The sequence below is a fragment of the Equus quagga genome, chromosome 7 (assembly GCF_021613505.1).
Source record: "Equus quagga isolate Etosha38 chromosome 7, UCLA_HA_Equagga_1.0, whole genome shotgun sequence".
NCBI classification, from domain to species: domain Eukaryota; kingdom Metazoa; phylum Chordata; class Mammalia; order Perissodactyla; family Equidae; genus Equus; species Equus quagga.
Window position 1 is genome coordinate 68,954,108 of NC_060273.1, and position 23,953 is coordinate 68,978,060.

At 45.5% G+C, this 23,953-nt stretch overlaps 1 protein-coding gene across 3 annotated transcripts in view; it reads left to right on the forward strand.

Moving 5' to 3' along the window:
• Positions 1–505: 505 nt before the first annotated feature.
• LOC124242934 (proton-coupled amino acid transporter 2-like) overlaps positions 506–23,953 on the forward strand; it is a 29,553-nt gene continuing 6,105 nt past the window's right edge. Inside the window, exons 1-9 of one of the 3 annotated variants that reach the window (XM_046668383.1) lie at positions 506–583; positions 5,619–5,826; positions 8,905–8,995; positions 9,560–9,648; positions 10,198–10,293; positions 12,143–12,227; positions 15,388–15,606; positions 16,996–17,094; positions 23,616–23,782. In XM_046668383.1, the coding sequence (XP_046524339.1) occupies positions 544–583; positions 5,619–5,826; positions 8,905–8,995; positions 9,560–9,648; positions 10,198–10,293; positions 12,143–12,227; positions 15,388–15,606; positions 16,996–17,094; positions 23,616–23,782 (1,094 nt within the window). In that variant the 5' untranslated portion in view covers positions 506–543. Of the gene's footprint in view, positions 584–1,348; positions 1,597–5,618; positions 5,827–8,904; positions 8,996–9,559; positions 9,649–10,197; positions 10,294–12,142; positions 12,228–15,387; positions 15,607–16,995; positions 17,095–23,615; positions 23,783–23,953 lie in introns of those variants that run through there. The other 2 variants (XM_046668386.1, XM_046668385.1) reach the window with 2 other exon arrangements.

Below are 23,953 nucleotides of genomic sequence, written 5' to 3' on the forward strand. Positions count from 1 at the left end.
ACTACACATCTAGGCGATATGGGACTCATCTTACGGGACCACTGTCTTATAGGCGGCCTGTCATTAACTGACTGAAACGTCATTATTTGGCGCGTGACTGTACTTCCTTAGAGGCCCCATCTCCAAATACAGTCACACTAGGGGCTTAGGGCTTCGACATATGAATCTGGGGGGGACAGAAAAAATTCGGTCCGCGACAACCTGCCAGACTGCTCACAGTGTAGTGCAGGAGGCAGACAATAAAGGAGAAACAAATCCCAAATTGTGGTAAATGCCTTGAGGGAAACGATGGGGGTGCAGTCATGGAGGGATGACGAGGATGGGAGAGAAGAGGCAATTTAGGTACATTTGTTAGGAAAGGACTTTGAGGAGGTGGCCACTGGAGCCAAGAACCAAAAAGAAGAGAAGGAGCCAGCCGTGGGAAAACTGGGGAGAAGGGCGGGGTAAGGAGTTGTCAGGTGCTCCAGGCAGAGCAGGGTAAGGGAGAAGGCCTCCTGGGCAGGACGTTTGAGCAGCTGAAAGTAGGCCAGGACAGCGAGTCCCATGATGAAGAGGACAGAACCTGAGGGGACTGCAGAGGCAGGTAGGGGGCTGTGCCGGGCTGGTAAAGAGTTTGGATGTTTTCCAAGTGTGCTGGGAAGTCACTGAGGAGGTTTAGAAAGATCTGAATGGAGAATGGACGTCAGAAGAGCAAGAGAGGAGGCAGGAAGACCAGTGAGGACATGATTGCTGACCAAGTGAGGGATGATGGGGCCTTGGGCTGCTGAGGTGGATGTGGAGAGAAGCATGCGTGCGTGTGTGTGTGTGTGAGAGAGACAAAGACAGAGACAGACAGAAGCAGAGAGAGAGAAAGGCCCAGTCAATGACATCTTGAGGAGTTTTCATGCAAATATTATATTAGGTCTAATCTCTAGAGGTCCACTGGACTTACCATGGCATTTATAAAATTAAAAACTATCCCTCAGAACCCCTAAGTGGCCTGATGATGTATTCTTGTATGTGAGTATGGGCTCTGACACATTTCTGGGTTTCTGAACTTGCTGAGGGGGGATGAGTGGGGCAGGGAGAGAAGGTCAGTGGCTTCACCTGGTGAACAGGAATGAGGACACAATGGGGCCTCTCTCACCTGTCATGGGCGTCAACTCTGCTCCTACTGTCCAATGTGAGTCACTCAGTTAGGTTTGTTTTCAGCAGAAGATAATGATGCTGATATCATAACAAGAGCTACCATCTATTGAGCACTTCCTATGTGCCAGGTACTTAACACTCATTGTGTTACTTAATGTTCACAGCAGTTCTTCATCCTCGCCACCTCCACGCTTGTCCAAGCCAGCATCTTCTCTCACTTGGACGACAGCAAGAGCTTCCTACCAAGTTTCCTTGCCTAAAATCTACATCCTCATGGTAGCCAGCGATGATGCCACCGCCTTGCCTAAAAACTCCCCCTGCTCCAAACTGCCCTGAGAATGCAGTCTAGACTCTCACCACGGCTCACGAGCTCTTGTTATGATATCAGCATCATTATCTTCTGCTGAAAACAAACCTAACTGAGTGACTCACATTGGACAGTAGGAGCAGAGTTGACACCCATGACAGGTGAGAGAGGCCCCATTGTGTCCTCATTCCTGTTCACCAGGTGAAGCCACTTGCTGAAGCCACTGACCTTCTCTCGAGGCCCAGCGTGCTCTGACCCCGCCACTCGTCCAGACTCACCTTGTGCACCCCTTTCCCTGGAGCACCACACTCAGCCACAATGACCTTTTTGTTCTCCACTAAACTCTGCCCTTTGCTCCATGGATATCTGATTTGCTGCTCCCTGTGCCTGCACTGTTTGTCCTGTGGTCTTCTGTTATGCAGCTCTAGCTAAGACACAGGCACTCGTTTTGTTTGCTCATCACGTTTTCCCCAGTTCCTGCCATAGCACTTGGCACATGGTGGGCACTTGGTCAATATTGGCTAAGTGAAGGAATCTTCCCATTGGCCCTGCATTTTAAGGCACCTGGAAGTGGTAAGAGTGACGGGGCTTGGAAACCAAGACACCTGAGCTGGGTTACAGTCTCGGTCTGCCATGGCACCACTGTTAACTCACTGTGTCCCTCCCCTCCTGGGCCTCGGAGGGGACTGGAGAGAGAGTGCAGCTCAACGAGATGACCTTTCAGGTCCCCCTAGTGATAAAATGAGGGAATAAATGTAGTTTCCCTCTGTGGGGCCCCGACTGTGACCCAGGCACTGTACTTGCCCCTGTTCTCACTTACTCCTCATTCCTGCCTCGAGAGGGGAGACCCTCAGCAGCGTTTCACGGATGGGAAACCCCAAGGTGAGGCTCAGCAACCTGCTGGGAAGGGAGGAGTGAGCGCTCTTAGCATTGCGAACATGGTCCTTTCTCCTGAGCTTACGTCCTTCCAGCTTTTTGAAGTCGAAATATTCTTTCTTTTAAGAAATGATAGTGATACTTTTAAGATCCTTCCAGAGAAAAACGAGAATTTGGCCATCTACGCCAGTCCCTAAAATTCATTTGGAAATTTGGTTGATACATGAAATCCCAGTCTTAAACCACAGAAACTATGTGCTGGAAGGGTTTTTTTTTTTCACTATAATTATTTGGAGTTTCTAATATGCATTTAGCAGAGTAGGTGAACACAAGGGTAACTACACTGTTGCTTCAGAGGCACGTTCCAAGAGGCCTGGATTCAAATCCAAGCCCTGCCTCTAGCACTGAGTCGCCTGAGGCAAGAGAAGTAACTTCTCTGAGCCTGGGTTTCCCCCTCTGTAAAATAAGAGTAATAATAGTGCCTACCTTACATAGCACACTTAGCCTAGAGCTAGGCACACAGAATAGATCAATGCATGGGAGTTATTATTATTCTTATCTAGGCAGGGGGAAGAGCCACGGTAACCAGCCACAGGCTATATGGAGGCACGTGGGGAACAAGGGCCGGGTGACAAATTCCATCTGGGTAGGGGTTTCATTGTTGCTTCTGGAGTCTCCAGCTTCCAGCCCACAGGAGTACTTGTGTTCACTTCCACCAGATTGCACAACCTCAGGCAAAGCATTTCCCAGCTCTCTGCCTCGGTTCTCTAAACCATCAAACAGGGGGCCGTTCCTGCCACCCCATAGAACATCAAACCCGGGCCAGTATCAGAACCACCTGGGGAACCTGGTGAAAATACAAAGGCCCAGAGTCTCCCTACTGCAATGAGTCTGGGTCTCTGTGTGCTCTATTATCTCCCCAAATGATTCTGACACACACCTTTCAAAACCACCGTGAAAGAATGAAAGAAACAAGGCCCTCTGTTTACCATGAAGGGTCATAAAAGATTATCATTATTTAAGCCCATTCAAAGCCGTCTATGGAGATACCAAGTGCATAGGCTGTCCTCACACGAGTTGCATATACCCCAACCCAAGGGAAGCTGGGCCTGCATCTCAGCCTCCAGTGGAGATGACAAGCACAGGCCCTGGGGTCCTCAGTCCTCTGGAAGTTCTCTACCATCTAGTACCCATTTCACAAGGCGGGAAGAGAGGAGCAGTACACTTCCCAGGGTCACAAGAGCTTCATGGCAGAGCCACAGTGGAACCCAGAGCTACAGACGCCTGGGCCAGTGTTCAAAGGGCTTATTTTGGAGGCTCCCATAGTGGAAGAAGCCCTCTGGCCTGCTGAAAGGGGGTGCAACAAGCTGCAAGTCTGCTGGCACTGCCCAGCGAGTTTCCTTTGAGCTGATGATGCCTGGGAAGGGCACCACACAAATTCTGATAGTCTGAGGCCCCTTTCCCAAAGATCTGAAGATTAAGTCATGGTTCTTCTCACACCCTGGAGAGGAAAGCCAGAACTAGCCTCGTGTCTAAACATCTCAAGCTCTAGGGGCTTCCCAGTGGTGTAGTGGTTAAGTTTGCATCTTCTGCTTTGGTGGCCTGGGGTTCACGGGTTCGGATCCCAGGCACAGATCTACACACTGTTCATCAAGCGATGCTGTGGCAGCATCCCCCATACAAAATAGAGGAAGATTGTCAACAGATGTTAGCGAAGGGCCATTCTTCCTCATAAAAAAAAAATTAAACATCTCAAGTTCCTTGACAATCTTATTTACTGCTCTTGTTGCTGGAGTGAAAACAAAGATCTGTCAGTGGGATGGGATCTGAGATTAGAATCGAATTATGGAATCTCAGTGCTGTGAGTGAGCAGGCCAGAGGATGCCGCTGTCAGGCCCCATGGACCCAGCAACACTGCCACGTCATGGTGCCAGACAAGTGAACAGAGGACATTTCTCAAACCACAGTGAGTGTTGCAGTTGATTCAGGACAAGAAACTCGAAGGGTGGGACCAGGATTCAAACCAAGTATTCAGTGTGGTGGTCAAAGCCACAGGCTTCAGAGATAGAAGGATCTGGCTCGGGTAGAGTTTGGGCTCTGACATCGGGCAAGCTTTTCTTTACCTCTCTGAGCCTCAGCTTCCAAATCAGTTAAAACAAAATAACGATGCTAAAGCCCCCAGGCTTTGTGGAGCCTGAAGCTTATACCACCGGGGAGGGGATGGGGAGTAGCAGTAAGGGGTGGAGAGGGCCTCGCTAAGAAAAAAGAATACAAAATTACAAATTCAAAATTGCACACAGGACCTGGGAAGGGATCCATGTAAGGGAGGGGCCCCGACAAATCTGTCTCAGATGCTACCAGTTAGTGGTGAAATCATTTAAGCAAAGCTCGCGGCACATGAGGAGATGGCACGGGGAGTGGTATGGCTTGAGCAAAAGGCTATAATTTTGAGAGAGGAGGAAATTTTGGCCCGTCCATCTGTCAGAGATAATGACAGAGAATGGAACACTAGAGAAACCCCCAAGGCCGCCTTTAGCTGCGGAGTTCTATCCTGAAGGTCCTGGCGCCAGCATCCTGTCCCATGAAATGCGGCTGGGAGTTGCACAAGCTCCGCCTCTCCCCTCTTTCCAAAAGAATCCCCACTGCTCTCGCCCTGGAGCCTCACAAAAGCGAAGAAGCAGTTAGAGCTGAGTGATTGCTCCTTGTTTTTCCAATTTAAGAAAAGGGAGCTCTCCAAAGGACGCCTTACAGCAGATGTGCAGCCAGTGGGAAATGGAGCCCCCGCCCCTGCGACGCATAAGGAGGTGGGGGTGTGTAGGTATTCTCCTGGAGGTGACAAAAGGGTATTGGTTAAAAAGTCTGGCAAGCTGGGCTCCAGTCCTTACTCTGGACCTTACACTTTCTAGGTATGTGACCCAGGCAGGTTCCTTTAGTTCAGAGCCTGATTTATTATTTAATTATAGGATGAAATGAGAAAATATAGGTAAAGCATTTAGAAGAATGTCTATCCCTTAGTGAAGTGCTTAATAAGTATTAGTTATTAAAATGATCAGCATTGTAGTCGCTGTTGCCATTTCTGCTGTTAGGTAAGGGTGGGTGACTCCCTTCCCAAATCCCTCCCCCCCCCCTCCTCCCCCGCCCCCTCCTCCGGCGGCGCTCCTCTTCCACAGGGCTTCTTTAGGCGGGAGGAGCATCCTCTGGGGAGGTGGGCGGGGCCTCATTCCAGCTTGGGCAGAGCCTGCTAAGGCACACGCTGCTGAGACGGGGTTTGCACCTGACTAGACACCTTCCTGCTTGCCTCCTTCAGCTCAGACCTCCTCATCACAGGAGGCCTCTCTTTCCGAAGCAGTCATGCCCGTGACAAAGAGTGCGCAGGGTCCCCAGGGAGCTGTTGACCTCAAACTGGACCTCAGGTGCCCTCCCGAAAATGCCAAGAAGCTGCAGAACAAGGACTCTAGTTTCTTGAATGGAAACCCTTCTGAGTCACCAGACTCGGAGAAGACCAAGGGCATAACGTGAGTGCTCTTTTCTGCCATCCCTATCTCCTCCTTGCAGCCTGGAAACTTACATTGGCAAAAAACCCAGGGGGGTGGGGGTGGGGGTGGGGTCTGACCCCCAACCCATTGTGCAGCTGGGGAGACCAAAGTTGCAAAAATTGTAGTCAGAGGCTGGGTCAAGATGCAAACTTAAAGGGGCAGGAGTGGAGACTGTCAGAAAGCCCTTAGGGATGTAGTGATCCAGCTCCCACCATGTACAGGTGGGCAAACTAAGGCCCAGTTACCCCAGGCCACACACTGGGTCATTGGCAGAGTGGGGGCTAGAATCCAGTGCTGGTCCTAAAGTCAGTTTTTCTCCTGGCCAATCCTGACAATGTTGGGGAAAGGGGCAGAGTCCCAACTTCTTGCAGGAGAAGGTGAGACCTGAGCAGGAAAGCAGTGTCCTCACTGACAGCAAGCATTGCCTCCTCCCTGCCTTCTGCAGATCCCCCGGCCTCTGCTTCCACTGAGAATTGCAGGGATGGCATCAAAAGCACAGTATGTGGAAGAGTCTAGTTTCTGCCACCTCCCAGGGGTATGTGTGTGGGGGGGATAACTCACTAGGTTTTCAAACCATGAGAAGAAGGGATCTGCAGAAGGAGTTCAGGCAGAGAAGCCAAGCTACAGGGCTCCAGCTCCCTTCACCTCCACCACTAAAGCTGAGTAGCTAGTTCACTTAAGAAGAGTGGGTGGGGTGGCGTGGTGGTGAGAGTTCTGCTGCTTTAAGGAAAATGTTTTGACACCATTGGTATACTGGAAAGAACACCTGCCGTTCAAGTTGTGATTCTGCTCCTTCCCTTCTCTAAGCCTCACTTTCCCCATATGCAAAGCAGGGATAAATTGGTGGCAGTGTGAATTTAAGGAGATTGCCTGGAAATTAAATCTGTTGGGGGGGGGGGGGGGGGGGGGGGGGGGGGGGGGGGGGGGTGCAGCAAGGCCGGAGAAGTTACTATAAGGGGCAGGTAACCCCACTCTCTGTTGCCACCCTGCAGGACAATTTAGAGATGGACACAATGTCTGGCACTACAACATGGTTCAGTTGCCCCAGGGCTAGTCCTGGGGTTGCTAAGAACTGGTGACCCTGAGGGTGAGCTTTCTAGGCCTTGAGGCCATCCACTGCCGGGAAGGGGTATTTCTCAATCAGAAGCCTTGGGGGAACCAACTAGCTCTTGTGCCCTGAACTGACACATGGTTTCGTGGCAGTCTCAGCTACTTGAGAATCAAAGAGGTAAAGCAAGTGAGAACCAGAGGGGCCCTCGTGGCTTGGAGCAAAGGAAAGCATGGTACCTATGGGGTCAGCTCACCTGGCTTCGAATTCCCACTTAGCTGCTTACCAGCTTGAGCAAGTGATGGAACTTCTCTATCCCCTAGTTTCTCCTCTGTGAAATGACAGTTCACTCCGCCTAGGATGGCTGCAAAGGTGATTTGCACATAAAGCTCCCAACCACAGTGCCTGTAAGCTGCTGTGAATACAATGATGGTCCAAGGTCACGAAAGAAATGAGGGCTAGAACCCAGGTCTCCTGCCTCCCCACTCAGTGCTTTGCATAACTCACAGCACTGTTTTTAAGTTGGCTGAGTGGCCCAAAGTTAAATTCTGATTTCCTAAGTCCTTTACTTAGAAATTTCCAAAGTGACCCGTTGACCCTTTTCTAGTTGCAAAACAAGCCCACCATTGGAGGGCTGTAGGGCGCAGTGCTCTGTCAGCGATGCTGACACCCACAGGGAGAAGAAAGGCACGCGGAGACTCTCCACCCCCTTCTCCCCTAATTGTTCTCTTTAACCCTTAACCAATCAAGGGGCAGATCCTCAGGAAGCCAGAAGATTTAGGGCTTTCACATAAAGAGATGGGTGTTTGCGGCGGTTCTTTCAAAATGTCATTCCTCCCAACATTTACAGACGCTCAGCAAAATGGACACATTGCCCAAGATGACATAGCTAGTTAAGCAGTGGCCTTGAGATTTAATCCCTGGTTTTCCCAACCTCAGAGGCCAGGCTCCTTCCAGAATACCTCCGCTGCTCTTCAAAAAAGTCTCCTTCCTGGAAGGTTCTCATGAGGAATTCCCAAGGCTTCTAAACTCTGGGTGTAAACCCAATACACACCTTGCTTTAACCTGGCCGGGTACAAAGAGATGTAGAGATAGCTGCGGTTTGTAATTCACCAACAGAGAAGGTATATCCCTGGAATTTTACCCCTGAGGGTATCCTCTGGACTCCCTTCACATCTGTCTTGAAGGAAGAGTCTGAGTTTTTGTTTCTGTTGTGGGTGGGAGGAGACATGCCATTCCCCAGCTTGATATTTTGGCCCGAGGAGAAAACAAAATTCCTCTGGAGCCCAATCCCCAAGGAACCCTGTCCCAACAGACCCCATCTGGGGACCCAAGTCATCTGCTATTTATTCAGAAGTCACAGTGATTTCTCTTTGCCCTTATCCCTTTTCTCTGAGTTCAGTCCTGTCTCTGCTGCTACTCTTATGAACTTGGGCTATTTACTGCCTCCTCTCTGAACCTCAGTGTCCTTGGTTATGAAATGGGGTTGTCCCTTTATTCATCTGTCAGGGCCTATTTCCGGGAGGCAGTCCAGTAGAAGTAGGGCAAAGAACAGGGACTCTGAAGCCATCCTGGGTTCAGATCCTGGATCCCCAGTATATCTTTGCACAAGTCATTAAAATAAATCTCTATGCCTCAGTTTCCTCAACTGCAAAATGAAAGCAATAACCTACTTCCTACTCTTGAAAAGAGGACTAAATGAAAAAAATGCATGTAAAGTACTTAGTGTAGTGTCTGTTAAACAGTAAGCGTTATAGTGGCACGCATTGAGTATTTGCTAAAACCAGGACAGTTCTGGGCAAACCCGGATGCTTGGGGGAGACCCAGAGGTGCCAGGCAAGTGATCTTACCAGCTTCACTCAGCTGCTGACCAGCTAAGTGGGGACTGTGAGATGGCCAGGAGCCCTCCTCTCCAGCTGAACTCAGGTGTCGGCTTGCTGTGAGGGAATGCCATGGGATTGCCTCACCTCCGCACACCCACATGCTCACGTCGTTTTCCTCTGCTTTAGAGAGTTCCAGACCTTGGTTCACCTGCTGAAAAGCAACATAGGCACAGGGATCCTGGGCCTCCCCCTGGCTGTGAGGAACGCAGGCATCCTGGTAAGAGGGGCTACCGCAGGTGGGGCCACCATGGCTGGGTGGTAGCAGGGAGGCGGGAGGAGAGGCTGTAAGGGTTTATAGTGGCTTGCAATGCCTTTCTGGGAGGCAGCTTGATCTGGACTTGGAGTCTAGACGCCTAGCCTGGGTTGAGTTCTGACTCTGCTACAGACTTAGAGTGGCCTCCACAAGCCATGTGTCCACTCACTGGGCATCAGTTTCCTCCCTTGTGGAATGCAGGGGTCAGACTAGGACTAGTTTTCCAGTTGTGCTGTATAGAACACTAGTTCTCAGGGATGCCTCAGAGGCCATGAAGGGTCAGAATTCTGGGTCCCTACTCTCACCACAACACCCCGTTGTAATTGCTTTATGTACTTTATCAGAGTATTGCTTGATATTATATTTGAAAGAAGAGCTGCTACTGCAGAAAAGGGCTTGGAAACCAGTTTGCTAGAAAGTTCTTTGAGTCCTGAATGATATCTGCACTACCACATCCCTCCCCACCACGTTCTTCACAAATCCATTCTCTTCTCTCTTCCCTTGCCCCTTGGCTTCCCCTTCCCCCAGATGGGCCCGCTCAGTTTGCTGGCAATTGGCTTCATCTCCACCCACTGTATGTACATCCTGGTCAGGTGTGCCCAGCGCTTCTGCCACAGGTGAGGAAAACAGCGTCCTCATGTCAATTCTTTGGGTGCTCAGTTCTCAGGGACATCTCAGAAACACCCTACACGTAACAAGAGTTTACTTCTTAATTTCCTCCAACATGGCCAAGAAAAAGAGAAAAGCATTTGGGGCAGGAACCTAAGGCTAGGTTCTGCTGCGTGACTTGTTAGGCAGTCTCAATCAGGCCATTGTTCTCATCCGCTTGGCTCATCTGTATAATGGGCATAAACAATCCATGTGTAACCCTGCCTCAGAGAATTGTCGTGAGGATCCAATGGGATCATGGATATGAAAGTACTGTACTCAAGCAAGGTGTGTGTTATTACCCTTGTTATGCAATAACCACCTCGCTTGACAGGAAAGGAAAACAAGCCACCAAGAAAATGCCACCAGGTGTCAAAATCTAAACTAGAATTTGGGTCTCTGCCACAGTGTTCTTTCCACTCCAGCTGGGTTTTGCCTTGCTATGTGTCTCTTGACTTTTCTGTAGATGATCTTAGGTTAAACTACCTCTGGGTAACTGTAGGCACTTTCTCCTACAGGCTTAACAAGCCCTTTCTGGACTATGGGGACACGGTGATGTATGGACTCAAAGCCGGCCCCAGTGCCTGGCTCCAGAACCACGCCCATTGGGGAAGGTGAGTTGCTCTTGCTTTGTCTGCAGTGGGGTAGGCTACAGGAGGAGGAAGTGCGGCTATCAGGAATGCCTTCTTCCTTGGAAAGCTGGCTCACATGGCACAGAATGTTGGACTTCCCATGTGGAAGGGGTTCATTGGCAACATCCCTGATCCAGCCCCCCTTCTTGTATACCGCCAGCAACAGGGTGCTCATTCCTTTGCCATGCAACCTTAATATTACTCACTTTTTTATTAAACCACATTTATCCAGTTGCTACTATGTACCAGCCCCTAGAAATACCACGGGGAACAAGGCAAACAAGCCTTTGCCCTCACAGAACCCATATTCCAGTGGGAAAGGCAGACATTAAACAGCTTAGGATAGAGTTATTTAATAACCACTGGGATAAGTACGATGAAGGAGAGAAGTACTAGTTGAAACTGAGGCAGGTAAGGAGATGCTGAGATGCTGAGCTGGGGTGGGCTTCCTAGGATGGAACCGTTGAGATGAGTTCTGAAGGAAGGAGTTCTGAAGAATGAGGAATGACTAGGAGAATGTGGGCAGGAGCCTGGAGGGACTTCCAGGAAGAAGGAAGAGCAAGGTGTGACGATGCCAAAGCAGGAAAGAGTGCATGGCAGGTTCAAGGCACAGAAAGACCAGGCAGCTTGGGAGCAAGAGTCAGGGAGATGAAGCTGGAGGAGGAGCCAGGTGCCTGATCAAGCTGTACATTTTAGACCCTCTTAAAGATTCTTTTCTTTTCTTAAAGCAAGAAGGAAGCCATTGGAGGGTTTTAATCAGGGAAGTAATTAAATATGCATTGTTTAAAGATCTGTCTGGCTTCTGTAAGGAGAATAGATTGTAAGGGAGCAAGAATAGATTTGGTCAGACCCACAGGAGGCTATTGACACTGTCCAGGCAAGTGGCAACAATGGCTGGGATCAACTGATGGCAGTAGGGACAGAGAAAAGTGAATTTGGTTGTGATTTGGATCCCAAGATTGCCAAGAATAGGAAAGAGTCAAGGTTGACTCCGATTTCTGATGACTTCTTGGGGTAAGTTGGGTCTGAGGTGCCTGAGAGACATTCAGGTGAAGATATCAAGTGGGTAGTTGGATGGAGGAGATACAGAATTGAAGAAGCCATGGGCAGAAGAGCTCACTTAGGGAGAGAGCTCATAGTGAGAAGAAGAGAGAGAGAAAGACCAAGACTCTAAGCCCCTTTGGTGAGCTGAAGTCTTCCTCCTACAGCTCCCACCTTTTAGCTCTGACACAGAACAAGTCAATCCTCATCTTCTTTTTTCTCTCTCTCTTTCTTCCCTTTCCCAAAGAACTCCCACTCAGGTATTCGTTTTTTAAGGAGGCTTTCTGTCTGCTTCATAATTTGGATAAAATGCCCTTTTTATCCCAGCCCTTGGTGTCATATTGTTTCTTTGTCCATCTCACCCGCTAGTCTATAAACCACTAGAGGAAGGGACCATGTGTCATTTGTCTGTGTATCCTTAATGCCTAATATGATGTCTGGCACATGGGAGAAAAAAATTGTAAATGTTCATGATAGCTAATAAAAATGTTTTGCCTACTGCCCTCCATCAATTACTACCAATTACGAGGAATGCCGTGGAGCCAGGTGCGAGGGGAGGCTCCTGACCAGGTAGAATGTTACCACTTGCAGAGCTGGCTGCGAGGGTGGTTGAACAACATCTTTTAAAAGAACTATTGTTACCTCACTTCTTACTGCCCCATTGTTGATTGTAGTGGCAGGCCTGAGGGTGCTGGTATAGGGTCACCAGCCCCTGGGGACAGAAATGGAAACGACAAGCCAATTCTTCTTTTATAACAAGTTTTCTTTCTCTCTCTCTCCTCTCTTCCAGGCGTATCGTGAGCTTTTTCCTTATAGTCACCCAACTGGGCTTCTGCTGTGTGTACATTGTGTTTCTGGCTGATAATTTAAAACAGGTAAAGTCTTCTAGAGAAGATGGGTGGGAAAACAATATGGAAAAGGAGGGTCTTCTGCTAGTCATTCGACAAGTGGCTTCTTCTCTTTGGGTCCTAGTGTCCTCATCAGTACAACAAAGGAAGTTAAACTGGCCATTATCGAAGAACCCAGACTTCCCCTAGTGCACATGTCTGCAGGTTTCTAGAAGCGGTTCCTTTTTCCACGATACCCTTTATCCACTATCTTGGACCTGTCCTCAAGGTTGGTCTCTACAATTGAGCTGGAAGGACCCTGGATTTTGTCACTCATCGTGCCTTGGAGCTTAATCCTCCTTAACTCTTCTGGAACTGATATGGGTCTTTCTGAATGATGCCTCATCTTTGGGCCTTCTTAATCTGCCTTTAACTGCTTAATCCCTATGGCTTCACAGTCGTCTCCAGGAAGTCCTTTTATCTAAACCACAAGTTATCTTGTAGCTTCAGCAAAATAATATGGGTAATAACAAAGGCCATCCTTAGTCAATCAATAAACTTAAAAAAGAAAACTATTCTTTAGGACTCTTTTCTGCTTATAGTAATATCAGAAATTTGGAAATATTAAAAAATTAGAAAGAACAAAAAAAATAGTGAACATTCAGAGTTGGCTTCTCTTGTGTCAGGTGCAGTGCTGAGCATTTTATGTGCTTTTCTTCGCTTAATTCTCTCCACGACCTCATGAGAGCAGGCACTGTGCTTATTCCCATTTTGCAGACGAGAAAACTGATGCTAGGGGCCGGCCAGGGGGCGCAGCGGTTAAGTGCGCACATTCCGCTTCAGCGGCCCGGGGTTCACCGGTTGGGATCCCGGGTGTGGACATGGCACCGCTTGGCACACCATGCTGCGGTAGGTGTCCCACATATAAAGTAGAGGAAGATAGGCATGGATGTTAGCTCAGGGCCAGTCTTCCTCAGCAAAAAGAAGAGGATTGGCAGTAGTTAGCTCAGGGCTAATCTTCCTCAAAAAAAAAAACAAAGAAAAGAAAAAGAAAACTGATGCCGTAAACTCTATAAGGTATATAACATCACAGAACCAAAATTAAAAACGCAGCCCTTTTAATGTCAGAGCTCAGGTCATAAACACTATGCTATATTGCTTCTCAAAACAAAACAAATCAGTCTTAATCCAACTACTCATGGTTATCGTTTTAACTTAGTTTTAACTGGTTAGCATTTTGCAATGTCCCTACATTTTTTTCATGTAATTTTTAATACTTTCATAATATACCATCACACAGATTGGCCATGATTTAGTCTTTTATCATTGGATATTTTCTTTGTTTCTCTTTATTTTCCTACTATAATCTGTTTTTCTATTATCATCTCTACGAGTCTTTGTACACCCCTTTATTTATTAGTATATATTTCTTAAAGTAAGATTTACTGGGTCAAAGAGTTTGTTTTGAAGGCTCTTAAAACAATTGCCAGACCGCTGCTTAGAAATCGATCTCATCTATCAGCAGAATTTTATTTATCACCTGTAGAGACAAGGCAAGCCTTGCCTGGAGGAGCTTGCAGGCTAAGTGAGATGTGTTCTGAAACATATAAAAAGTTAAATATCCATATGATATTTTGGTGCCGGGTCAGGACACCACTAACAACACCCTGAGGTCAGGGATGCTCAGTTGTGAACTAAGGGGCAGAAAAGTACAGGGGCGGGAAGGATGGTCGGAGCAAGGGAAGGCTCCCTGGAGGAGGTGCATCTGAGCTGGGCATTGAAGGGGGGGTTGGAGAAGTGGTGGCACCCACGGTGGGAGAAGCGAGGAGTGAATACCTGGAGGCAGGAATGTACGGGACTTGCTCCGAGAGGCGAGGCAATTGTTTGTAGAAGAAGGTGTGGGACTTGGGAGTGGAAGAGCCTTCAAGGTTGAATGGGGCCCATTTATGGAGGGCCTTGAATGCCCAGCTAATATGTCAAGTATTTTTCCTACTGTAGTGAGGAATCAGAAAAAAACAAGAGCTAGTGATTCGTTTAAGTATTCATCACGTGTTGTTAGGTGAAAAGGAGATTTCAAAATAAGAGTGTAAGCTATGCTTGCAGCCTTGTTAAATAAAAAAGATGCATATAACTTATTATTTGTAATATTGTATAGAAAATGTATAGATGAATATATTCCAATATATCCATTCATTCATCCAACATCCATGGCTACTCATGGGTACTGAGATTATCAGTGCTTTTACATTTCCTCCTATCCTGACTCTAGTTTCTAGTTGGTCTATGGTGGATTGCACTGCTTGTGCAATAAGACTGTGTTGATTAAGTCATGCAGATTCTAAACAAGGCTGGTGCCATCCCTTCCCTCCCCCCAACTTTGCCAGCCGGTGTTTATATTGTGTGCAGGGGGGTGTTTCTTGTTTGTCACAATGATTGGGAGATGTGAATAGCTCCTATCGGGTGAGGTCCAGGGATGCTAAAGGTCCTGCCATGAATGGCCCAATGCTCACGAGGAAGAGTTCTCTCAGAACGCCAGTATTGGTCCAATTAGGAAACAGTAAGTGATGAGTTTTTTGGTTATAAGCAAAAGAAACAGATTCTGGGGAACTCAAGCAAAAAATAAGTTTGGTGGAAGAATGTTGGCTAACTTCCAAAATGACAAAGAAAGCTAAAAAAATGGGTCTCCAAAAAGAACAGGAAGCAGGGCAGCTAGGAGAGTGTAGATGGTAACTGATGAGCAGTTTCCTCAGGGAGCCCTGTCAGTTAATTTTTACCCTTTGTGAGTTCCGTCTTTGTGTCACTTTGCCTGTTGTTTAGACTCAGACTCCAGGGAGAGATTGTGAAGGCCCTGGCTTAGCTCGGCAGTGCGATGGTGGTTTATAGTCCTCCAAGCTGGTATTCACTGAGGGAGAATTCACCAAAAATAAATCAACATCAGCAGGAATGGATCGTGGGTTGCCAAAAGCCAACCAAGAGCCACTATCAATCCAGTTATTTATTTTTTATTAAAGTTATTTGTGCGGCATTTTTTAGGGAAGTGTGGTGCCAAAGATTTCTAAGAAGAAGTCCTAAATTCACCCTAACTCGCTGAGACCCTAGACGTTCCAGCTCTTTATGAGGGAATTTGATTATGGCCCAGGCACTGAGCGAATCGTGTGGCCAGAAGATTTAGTGACTCTTCCGCTTGCTTTTCCCATTCCCTCCTTAGGTCATGGATGCAGTTAATAGCACAACCAACAGCTGCCATTACAACGAGACAGTGATTCCGACACACACCATGGATTCTCGACTCTACATGCTCTCCTTCCTGCCCTTCCTGTTGCTGCTGGCCTTTGTGCGGAACCTCAGGGTCCTGACCATCTTTTCCATGTTGGCCAATATCAGCATGCTGGTCAGCTTGATCATCCTCACCCAGTACATCGTCCAGGTTAGTGCACACCGCACACCTGACTCCTCCAGTGGGCAGAGCCTTTTATCAATAACAGACTGATACCTGGGGCCAGCCCTGAGGGTCGGTAAGTGAGGAACTCATTCTTCAGCCTAGTGCTCACCTCATTGTAGCATTTCTTCCACAAAGTTATCTCTAGGCAATCTCATTCTTCTGGATGTCTCCTCTTTCACGTTGCTTCTTCAATACTTGTTTTTATGTTAAATTCTGGCTTTAAAAAAAAAATTATGCTTTGCTAGAAAACATCTTGATTGGCGATCTATAGACCGCTCCTGTAGTGGCTAGGGAGTAGCAAAAGGCAGATGAAACCAAGATCTTCTGCTACAGCTGAAACTTAATAGAATTACCCATAGTCTTACATCCTCTAGGCCACAATTCCAGGCACCCAAAATTACCCCTAGGGAACTCAAGAGAAAAAAACCCAACTAATATTTAGTCACAGAGGTAAAAATAGGGAGTTTCAAAAGACCACAGGCAAATCTATCACAATGTAAATTACAATGTCTTTGAAGATGAGTTATGGATATTGATTTTCCATCAATTTCCTACTCTTCTATTCTGCCTAATTTTTATTTTATAATGGACATAGAAGTTTAAACCCAGAAGTTCCTTGGCATACTTAATAGCTTTCAGATGTTTTTCTCTTTCAGAAGTCACAAGAAAAAGAAGTTATATTGTCCATGGAATTCAGGAAAAATAACAAATTAGTCAAATATTTTAGGATAACTAAAGATAAGTCTTATATTCCTTAAGGCAATATGATAAATTCTATGAAATTGAGTTTCCTAATAAGATAGCTACTTCTGATTCGTTTTTGGACTATTCCAGAGCTTAGCCAATTAGAGGAATGATTCTGTAATTATTTTCACATTCTGGGTCACAGGGTACATAAAACATTTATTCTACACACTTTCCTCTCTTTCAGTTTATAGCTCATTGAAGAAGAAAAGGGGACTTCCATATTTAACCAATTGCTTTGGGCTCCCTAGAATGTCACTGTAGCTGTAGTCACAGTAATTTCCAATACCCATAACCACCAGGACGTTCAAAGTGTTCTTAGGCACTTTAGGCTGGTACTAACCTGTGGTGTGTAAGATTCTCTTCTGGAGGATTCTGATAAACTGAACTCTCTGTGGGATACTAACCTTTCAGTACTTTAACAATGCCTCAATGTTTTTTCCTCTGGCTCTTTGGTTGTGCAGGGTTAAAATCAACTTTGATTGTCGCCTACTTCCTTTTGAAGTTTTCTGAATTTCTCTACATTCAATTTTTTTTTAAATTCAGGTCTACTGTCAGAATACTCCACTCTTAAAGGAGCTCAAACATGCTTCGAGAGTAAATGTCTTCCTGCATTTTTCTCTCCTATAGGGAATTCCAGACCCCCGCGGTTTGCCACTGGTAGCAAGTTGGAACACCTACCCTCTCTTCTTTGGAACAGCCATGTTTTCATTTGAAAGCATTGGCGTGGTAAGCTTTGGGTTGGGGCAGACTTTCCCAGTGCTGTCATGGCCTTCTGAACAGGAGCTGGGAGCTCTGGGTTTCTGGGTTTCTGTGGGCACACGGGAGAAAGCAACGTCTGGCCTCACTTGGGTTAGTTGTCACCAGCAGAAGAAAAGTAGGTTACAACAGAGAGACAGAGTTTTATTCTTGTCCCAATACATCTGTTAAACATTCATCTTCATATCAACATGTGTTTCCTAATCTTTTAAGATCAAGACGGAGGTATACAATTTAAATTATAGGATTTAATGAAACATAAAGGAACTTTAAACTAGAAAGTATTATATATTTTTAATGGATTATTACACAGTCTCTACTTCCACACTTGAGGGAGGATAGTGCTGTATATATAATTTTTAAGTTTACTTTTAATTTACACACAGTACAATTCACCTTTTTTTGGTATACGTTTCTGTAAGTTTTGAGAAATGCCTAGAGTCATGGATGCACCACAGTCAGGACACAGAACAATTCCTTCACTCTGTCGCGCTGCCCTCTTTGTAGTCGACTTCCTCCCCCACTACTAACCTCTGGCTCCACCTTCTGTTCTCTGTAAATAATAATGCTATGAAAATCCATATGTAAGTTTTTGCTTGAACACCTGTTTTCGATTCCTGTGGAATATACCTATGAGTAAGGTTGCTGAGTCGTACGGTAATTCTGTTTAACATTTTGAGGAGCTGCTAAAATGTTTTCCAGAGCAGCTGTATCATTTTACATTTCCATCAACAACGTATAAGGGTCCCAATTTCTTCACATCCTTTCTAATACTTCTTTTCGGTTTTTGAAAAAATTTTATTATTAATTACGGCCATCCTAGTAGTTATGAAGAGATATCTTATTGTGATTTTGATTTTCATTTCCCTGATGACTAAAGACATTGGACATCTTTTCATGTTTTTGTTAGCCATTTGTATATTTTCTTTGGAGAAATGTCTGTTCAAGTCCTTTGCCCATTTTTAATTGGGTTTGTCTTTTTTGGTTGAGTTGTAAGAGGTCTTTGTATATTCTGTATGGATACCAGATCCTTACCAGATAAATTATTTTCAAATGTTTTCTCCCATTCTGTGGGTTGCCTTCTCATGGTCTTGATAGTATCATTTGATGCACAAAAGTTTTTAATTTTGATGAAGTCCAGTTTATTTTTTTCTTTTGCTGCTTATGCTTTTGGCATTAATATCTAAGAAGATATTGCCAAATCCAAGGTCATGAAGATTTACTTCTATGTTTTCTTCTAAGAGTTTTTATAGTTTTAGGTCTTACGTTCAGATCTTTGATCCATTGAGTGAATTTTTTCTCTTTTGGTGAGGAAGATTCTCCTTGAGCTAACATCCATTGCTAATCTTCCTCTTTTTTTTTTTTTTTACTTGAGGAAGACTAGCCCCGAGCTAACATCTGTGCCAATCTTCCTCTATTTTTTGTATGTGGGATGCCTCCACAGCATGGCTGATAAGTGGAGTAGGTCCATGCCTGGGATCCAAACATTATTATGGTTATTAGGCCTGCATTTTATTGTTTCTGTTTTAGCCTTCCTTTTGCTTTTCTTCTGTTTTCCCTTTCTTACCTTCTTTTGGATTATTTGAATACTTTTTAGCCTTCCACTTGAATTTGCCTATTGGATTTTTTTGCTCTCTCTCTTTCTATAATACTTTCAGTGATTGCTCTAGGGATTGCAATATACATATATAACTTTTCACAGTTTACCTAGGGCTAATATTTTATCATTTCTAGTAAACCATAGAAATCTTACTCATATAGATCCCTTTAATTTCCCCCTTTTATGTTTTATTGCCCTTATGTACTACATCTGAATACGTTAAAACACCATCAGACAGTATTTCAGGTTTTGCTTTCAACAGTCACAAATACATAGCTACTTATAACAACTTACTTATCACAAACTTACTGGAGAAAAATAGTCCATTATATCCACCCAGATAGTTACCATTCCTATTGCTCTTTCTTTTTTCTTGAATTCACAGGTTTCCCTCTCATATCATTTCCCTTCAGCATGAAGAACCTCTGTTAACATTTCTTTTATAGAAGTTCTGCTGGTGACAAATTCTCTTCAGTTTCTTCATCTGAGAATGTCTTTATTTTGCCTTTATTCCTGAAAGATATTTTTGTACAATATAGAATTCTAGGTTGACAGTTCTTTTTTTTTTTCCAGCACTTTGAAAATGTGGTTACCCCTCTTGTACTCAACAGTTCTGAGGAGAAATCTGCAGTTATTTGAAGCATTGTTTCCCTATATGTAATAGATTGTTTTTATCTGGTTACTGCCAAGATTTTTTTGTTACCTTTGTTTTTCAAAAGTTATGTCATATTGATATAGTTATTTCATATATCTGATATAGTTTTCTCTGAGTTTGTCTTATTTGAAATTCACTTACTTTCTTGAATCTGTAAATCTATGTCCTTTGCCTATTTTGGGAGGTTTTCAGCCATTATTTTTTCAAAACAATTTTTTTCTGCACCAATTTCTTTCTTGTCTCCTTCAGGGACTCCAGTGACCTGAATATTAGACTTTTGGTACATGTCCCACAGGTTTCTGAGACTCTATTCATTTTTTAAAATCTTTTTTCTCCTTTTATGATCAGATTCAATAATTCCTGTTGATCTATTTTAAGTTCACTGATTCTGTGTTCTGTCACCTGTGTTGGGCCCCTCCAATGAGGTTTTTCAGTTCTAAAATTTCCATTGGGACCCTTTATATTAATTCTACTTCTTTGCTGAGAACTCGTATCTGTCTGTTTATTTCAATAATGTTCTCCCTTACTTCATGGAGGATGGTTATAATAGCTGCTTTAAAGTCTCTATGGGATATTTGCAACATTGAGTCGTCTTAGAGTTGGCCTCTGTTGTCTTTTCCCTTGAGACTTGTGGAGATTTTCCTGGTTCTTTGTATGTTGAGTCATTTTAGACTGTATCCTATACATTTTAAATGTTATTTTATGAGATTATGGAGCCCGTTAAAATCCTCTGGAGAATATTGATTTTTTGGTTTTAGCAAGTAGCCAATCTAATTAGACTCAAACCACAAGTCCTGACCCACCTTCTGTGGGCCTTGGTTCCAATATCAGATTACTTTGCAAAGCCTTTGCAGTGATATTTGGCTCCATCCTGCCTGTGTGCCATTTGGGGACCAGTCTGGGATGTAGATGGTGGTCTGCACAGTGGGTCAGTTTTCAAAGCCTCGCTTTGACGCTTCATGTCAGTTCGACACGTGTGCAGCTCAGGGCTAAGCCCTGGACTTCACTCATAGATGCAGGGGATCATTGTCCCCAGCTCCCTCCTCTCCGTGTTTCCCTGCACATTCAACAGCTCCTTTTTCTGGTCATCTGCTGGAAAGCCAGGGTTTTAGCCTCCCCCCACTGCTATGCACTGCCTGCGGCTGGGTCTGACTCTGGGGTTAGGCACCGAGAGAAATGGAGAAGGAAGAATATTTTCAAACCAATAGGGATCCTTCCAAGGCCAGCTTCACAGACATGCAACCTGTGTGGTCACAAAGGGCCCTTGCCTTGGGAGGGATCCCACACTTGGTTTAATGTTCTGCTTTCATCATCTTGAAATTCTTGATTTTTGACCAAAAAGCCCTGCATTTTCATTTTGCACTGGACCCCACAATTTATGGAGCAGTCCTGATTCTCCCCACGCTCTTTGGACTCCCAAACCCCCTTTTCCTGATTCCTCTGCTCAGAAAGAAGGATGCTGTCTCAGATTCTTGGATGCCTGCATGACCACCACAGTCGTTGATACAGCAGAACGCTGCTTTGTGACTGGGACTCGCCTCGGGGGCTGTGGCCCGGAAAGCAAAAAAGGAAACAGAAAAGTAGGGATTCTCGCCATCCTCTGTCCCACAGGGACCCCATTCTAGGTCTTCTGGCCAGAAAGAGGGTTTCTCTTGGAGTTTTTTTCTGTCCGCATCCACCGCATAATTCTAGGATTTCAGCTTCCCTTGAGTCTAAACTAGGAGATGCACGAAGAAAAACATCAGGAAACTCGCTGCCCTAACGGTCATTTTTGCTGGTTTTGATCTACCTGCTATTATTTACTTTTCAGAGTCCATAGACCGTTGCTTTAAGTATTCTGCCCAGCGTTTTTAGTTTTAGTCAGTGAGAGAAATATGATGGCGTGTGCTTATACCATCTTAATGGAACTGGAGGCATTTTATATTCAGGATTTTGGACAGTTGTGGCAAAAAGCAGAGTGCAGGGGTTGAGCAAATGACTTTGGAGGCAGAATGTGCCAGAATCTTACTTTGGCCATGGGCTACTCTCTGGACTCTAATTCCCCAACTATAAAATGATGATATTTGTTCAGTAAGCATTGGTTGAACACCTACTGCGTGCTAATGATTATTAGTATCAAAGTTCAAGTTATCTTTAGAAATCTTCTAGCCCAGTGTCCGGTGTTACCGAAGACTCTAAGCCCCCAAGAGGGAAAGGGTCTTGAGTGGGGTCATCAGCTGGAATCTGCTGCAGCTGTGGCTAAAACCAAGTACCCCTCACTCCCAGTCTAGGGACCTTTCCACTCTATGTCAATGGCCATTTATCTCTTTGATTGATTGTGGAAGGAGAGAGAGGAAGAAAAACAGCTACATAGTATGATCTGGCCTTGTAAAAAGATCATTTTTAGCCTGGAGAATTTATGCAGCAAAAATGTATTGCAGGATAGGAAAGCTCAGGTTGGAGTATCTGCTCTCCACATAATCCCCTGGACATTTTTCTGAGCACCTGCTGCATCTAAGAACCTGCCCCTAGCCCAGAAGAAAGTGGGAAGGCACAGCGATGACCCCGACATGGCACTCCCCTCAAGCATCCTCCATGTGCATGGTGAGGGGAGGTGCACGTAGGACCAAAAAGGAGTTAACAGTACAAGGGAATAGATGCTAAGTTCCTACTGATAATAAACACACCCAGTGCTGTAGGAATACAGGCAAGATTGAATAGAAGACAGTACTTGGACAGCCCTGGCCTGCAGCCTGGCCCTGCCACTTTCAAACTGTGTAACTTGGGGCAAGTTACTTCATCTTCAGAGCCTGTTTTCCTCATCTGTAAAATAAGAACTATAGAAGTACCAGGTTCATAGAGCTGTGGTCTTCACAGTATTAAAAACATTAACAGCTAACATTTACTAAGCCTGTACAGTGTGTCATTATGGTCCTCAGGTAATTCTCCAAAAAATTCCAACAGGTAAGTGTTCAGATAAGGATACTGAGGCACAGATCAGCCTATTGATGCATGTAGTATGCCTAGCCCACGGCCTGATCAAGGAGAAGGAAAAGGTAGGGGTAGGCTCTCGGCCCGTAGAAGCCTGAGGAGGAATTTATGGGATGAGAGGCCGGAGGGTTGGTGCCAAAGACAGAAGTGCCCTTCGGATGCCCAGCAGACTTGAGAGGCAGGATGGTCTCAACTTGGATTCTCTTAGAGCCAGGTCTGCATCTGGGGAAGAAGGATCCTGAGAACATGGTGTGTGGAGCAATGTGCTGCTGGGGAACCAGGAAGCTCTAGTCCCAGCTCTGCCACCAGCCCACTGTGTAACCTGAGTCTCAGCCTCCCCATCTGTACAGAGAGGGGTGAGTGCACTAGAACTTGGACTCTCAAACTCAAATGCCTTTGGAAGGCAATGTGGGTGAAGCGCCATGTATATGTCAGCGTGAGGGGGAGAGGTGGGTCTGGTGAATGGGGGAAGAGTGTTGTCCTAAAGACATTCATATTCCATTGTCTAAAACCTATGCTGGCCACACAAAATGCATCTGCTGGCCGGACTGGGATTCCCCAGTGGGCTGAGCCCCTTGGTCTGAACAACCTGAGGGGCCCCTCCAGTTCTGAATGGTCCAGGGCTCATCTTGTGTCTCCAGGCCTTCTTTCATTTTTTTTCTTTAATTGTGGTAAAATATACCTAACATAAATTTACCATCTTAACCATTTTTAAGTATACAGTTCATTGGCATTAAAAATATTCACATTATTGTGCAACCATCACCACCATCCATCTCCAGAACTCTCTTCATCTTGCAAAACTGAACCTCTATACCCATTAAATAATAACTCCTCCTTCCACCCTCCCCCAGACCCTGGAAACTACCATTCTACTATCCGACTCTGAATTTCGCTACTCCAGGTACCTCATATAAATGGAATCATGCAGTATCTGTCATTTTGTGACTATATTATTTCACTTAGCATAATGTCCTCAAGCTTCATCCACGCTATAGCATGTGTCAGAATTTCCTTCTTTTCTGAGGCTGAGTAATATTCCATTGTGTATCTATATACCACATTTTGTTTATCCTTTCACCCATCAATGGACTCTTGCGTTGCTTTCACCTTTTGGCTATTGTGAATAATGCTGCTATGACCACAGTTGTTCAAGTCCCTGCTTCCAATTCTTCTGGGTATACACCCAGAAGTGGCGTGCCTTTCTTCTTTATGTTCATGCTCCTCTTTCTGCTCCTCTCTTCTTACACTGTGATATTTCTGTAGGTTCTGCCTCTAGAAAACAAGATGAAGGATGCCCGCCGCTTCCCAGCCATCCTGTACTTGGGAATGTCCATCGTCACTGCCATGTACATCGGCATCGGGGCTCTGGGCTACCTGCGGTTTGGAAATGACATCAAGGCCAGCATAACCCTTAACCTGCCCAACTGCTGGTAACTTCATGGGCCCTCAGGTGACGGGGACTCAAGGCTAGATGGGAACGAGTAGATTATTTCCTCCTCCTTTCCACAGATGGCAAACTGAGGTCTGGAGAGCCTCTGCAGTGAGAAGCAGAGCTGCCGTTGGAACCCTGGGCTCTGGATTCTCTGTCCAGGGAGCTCCTC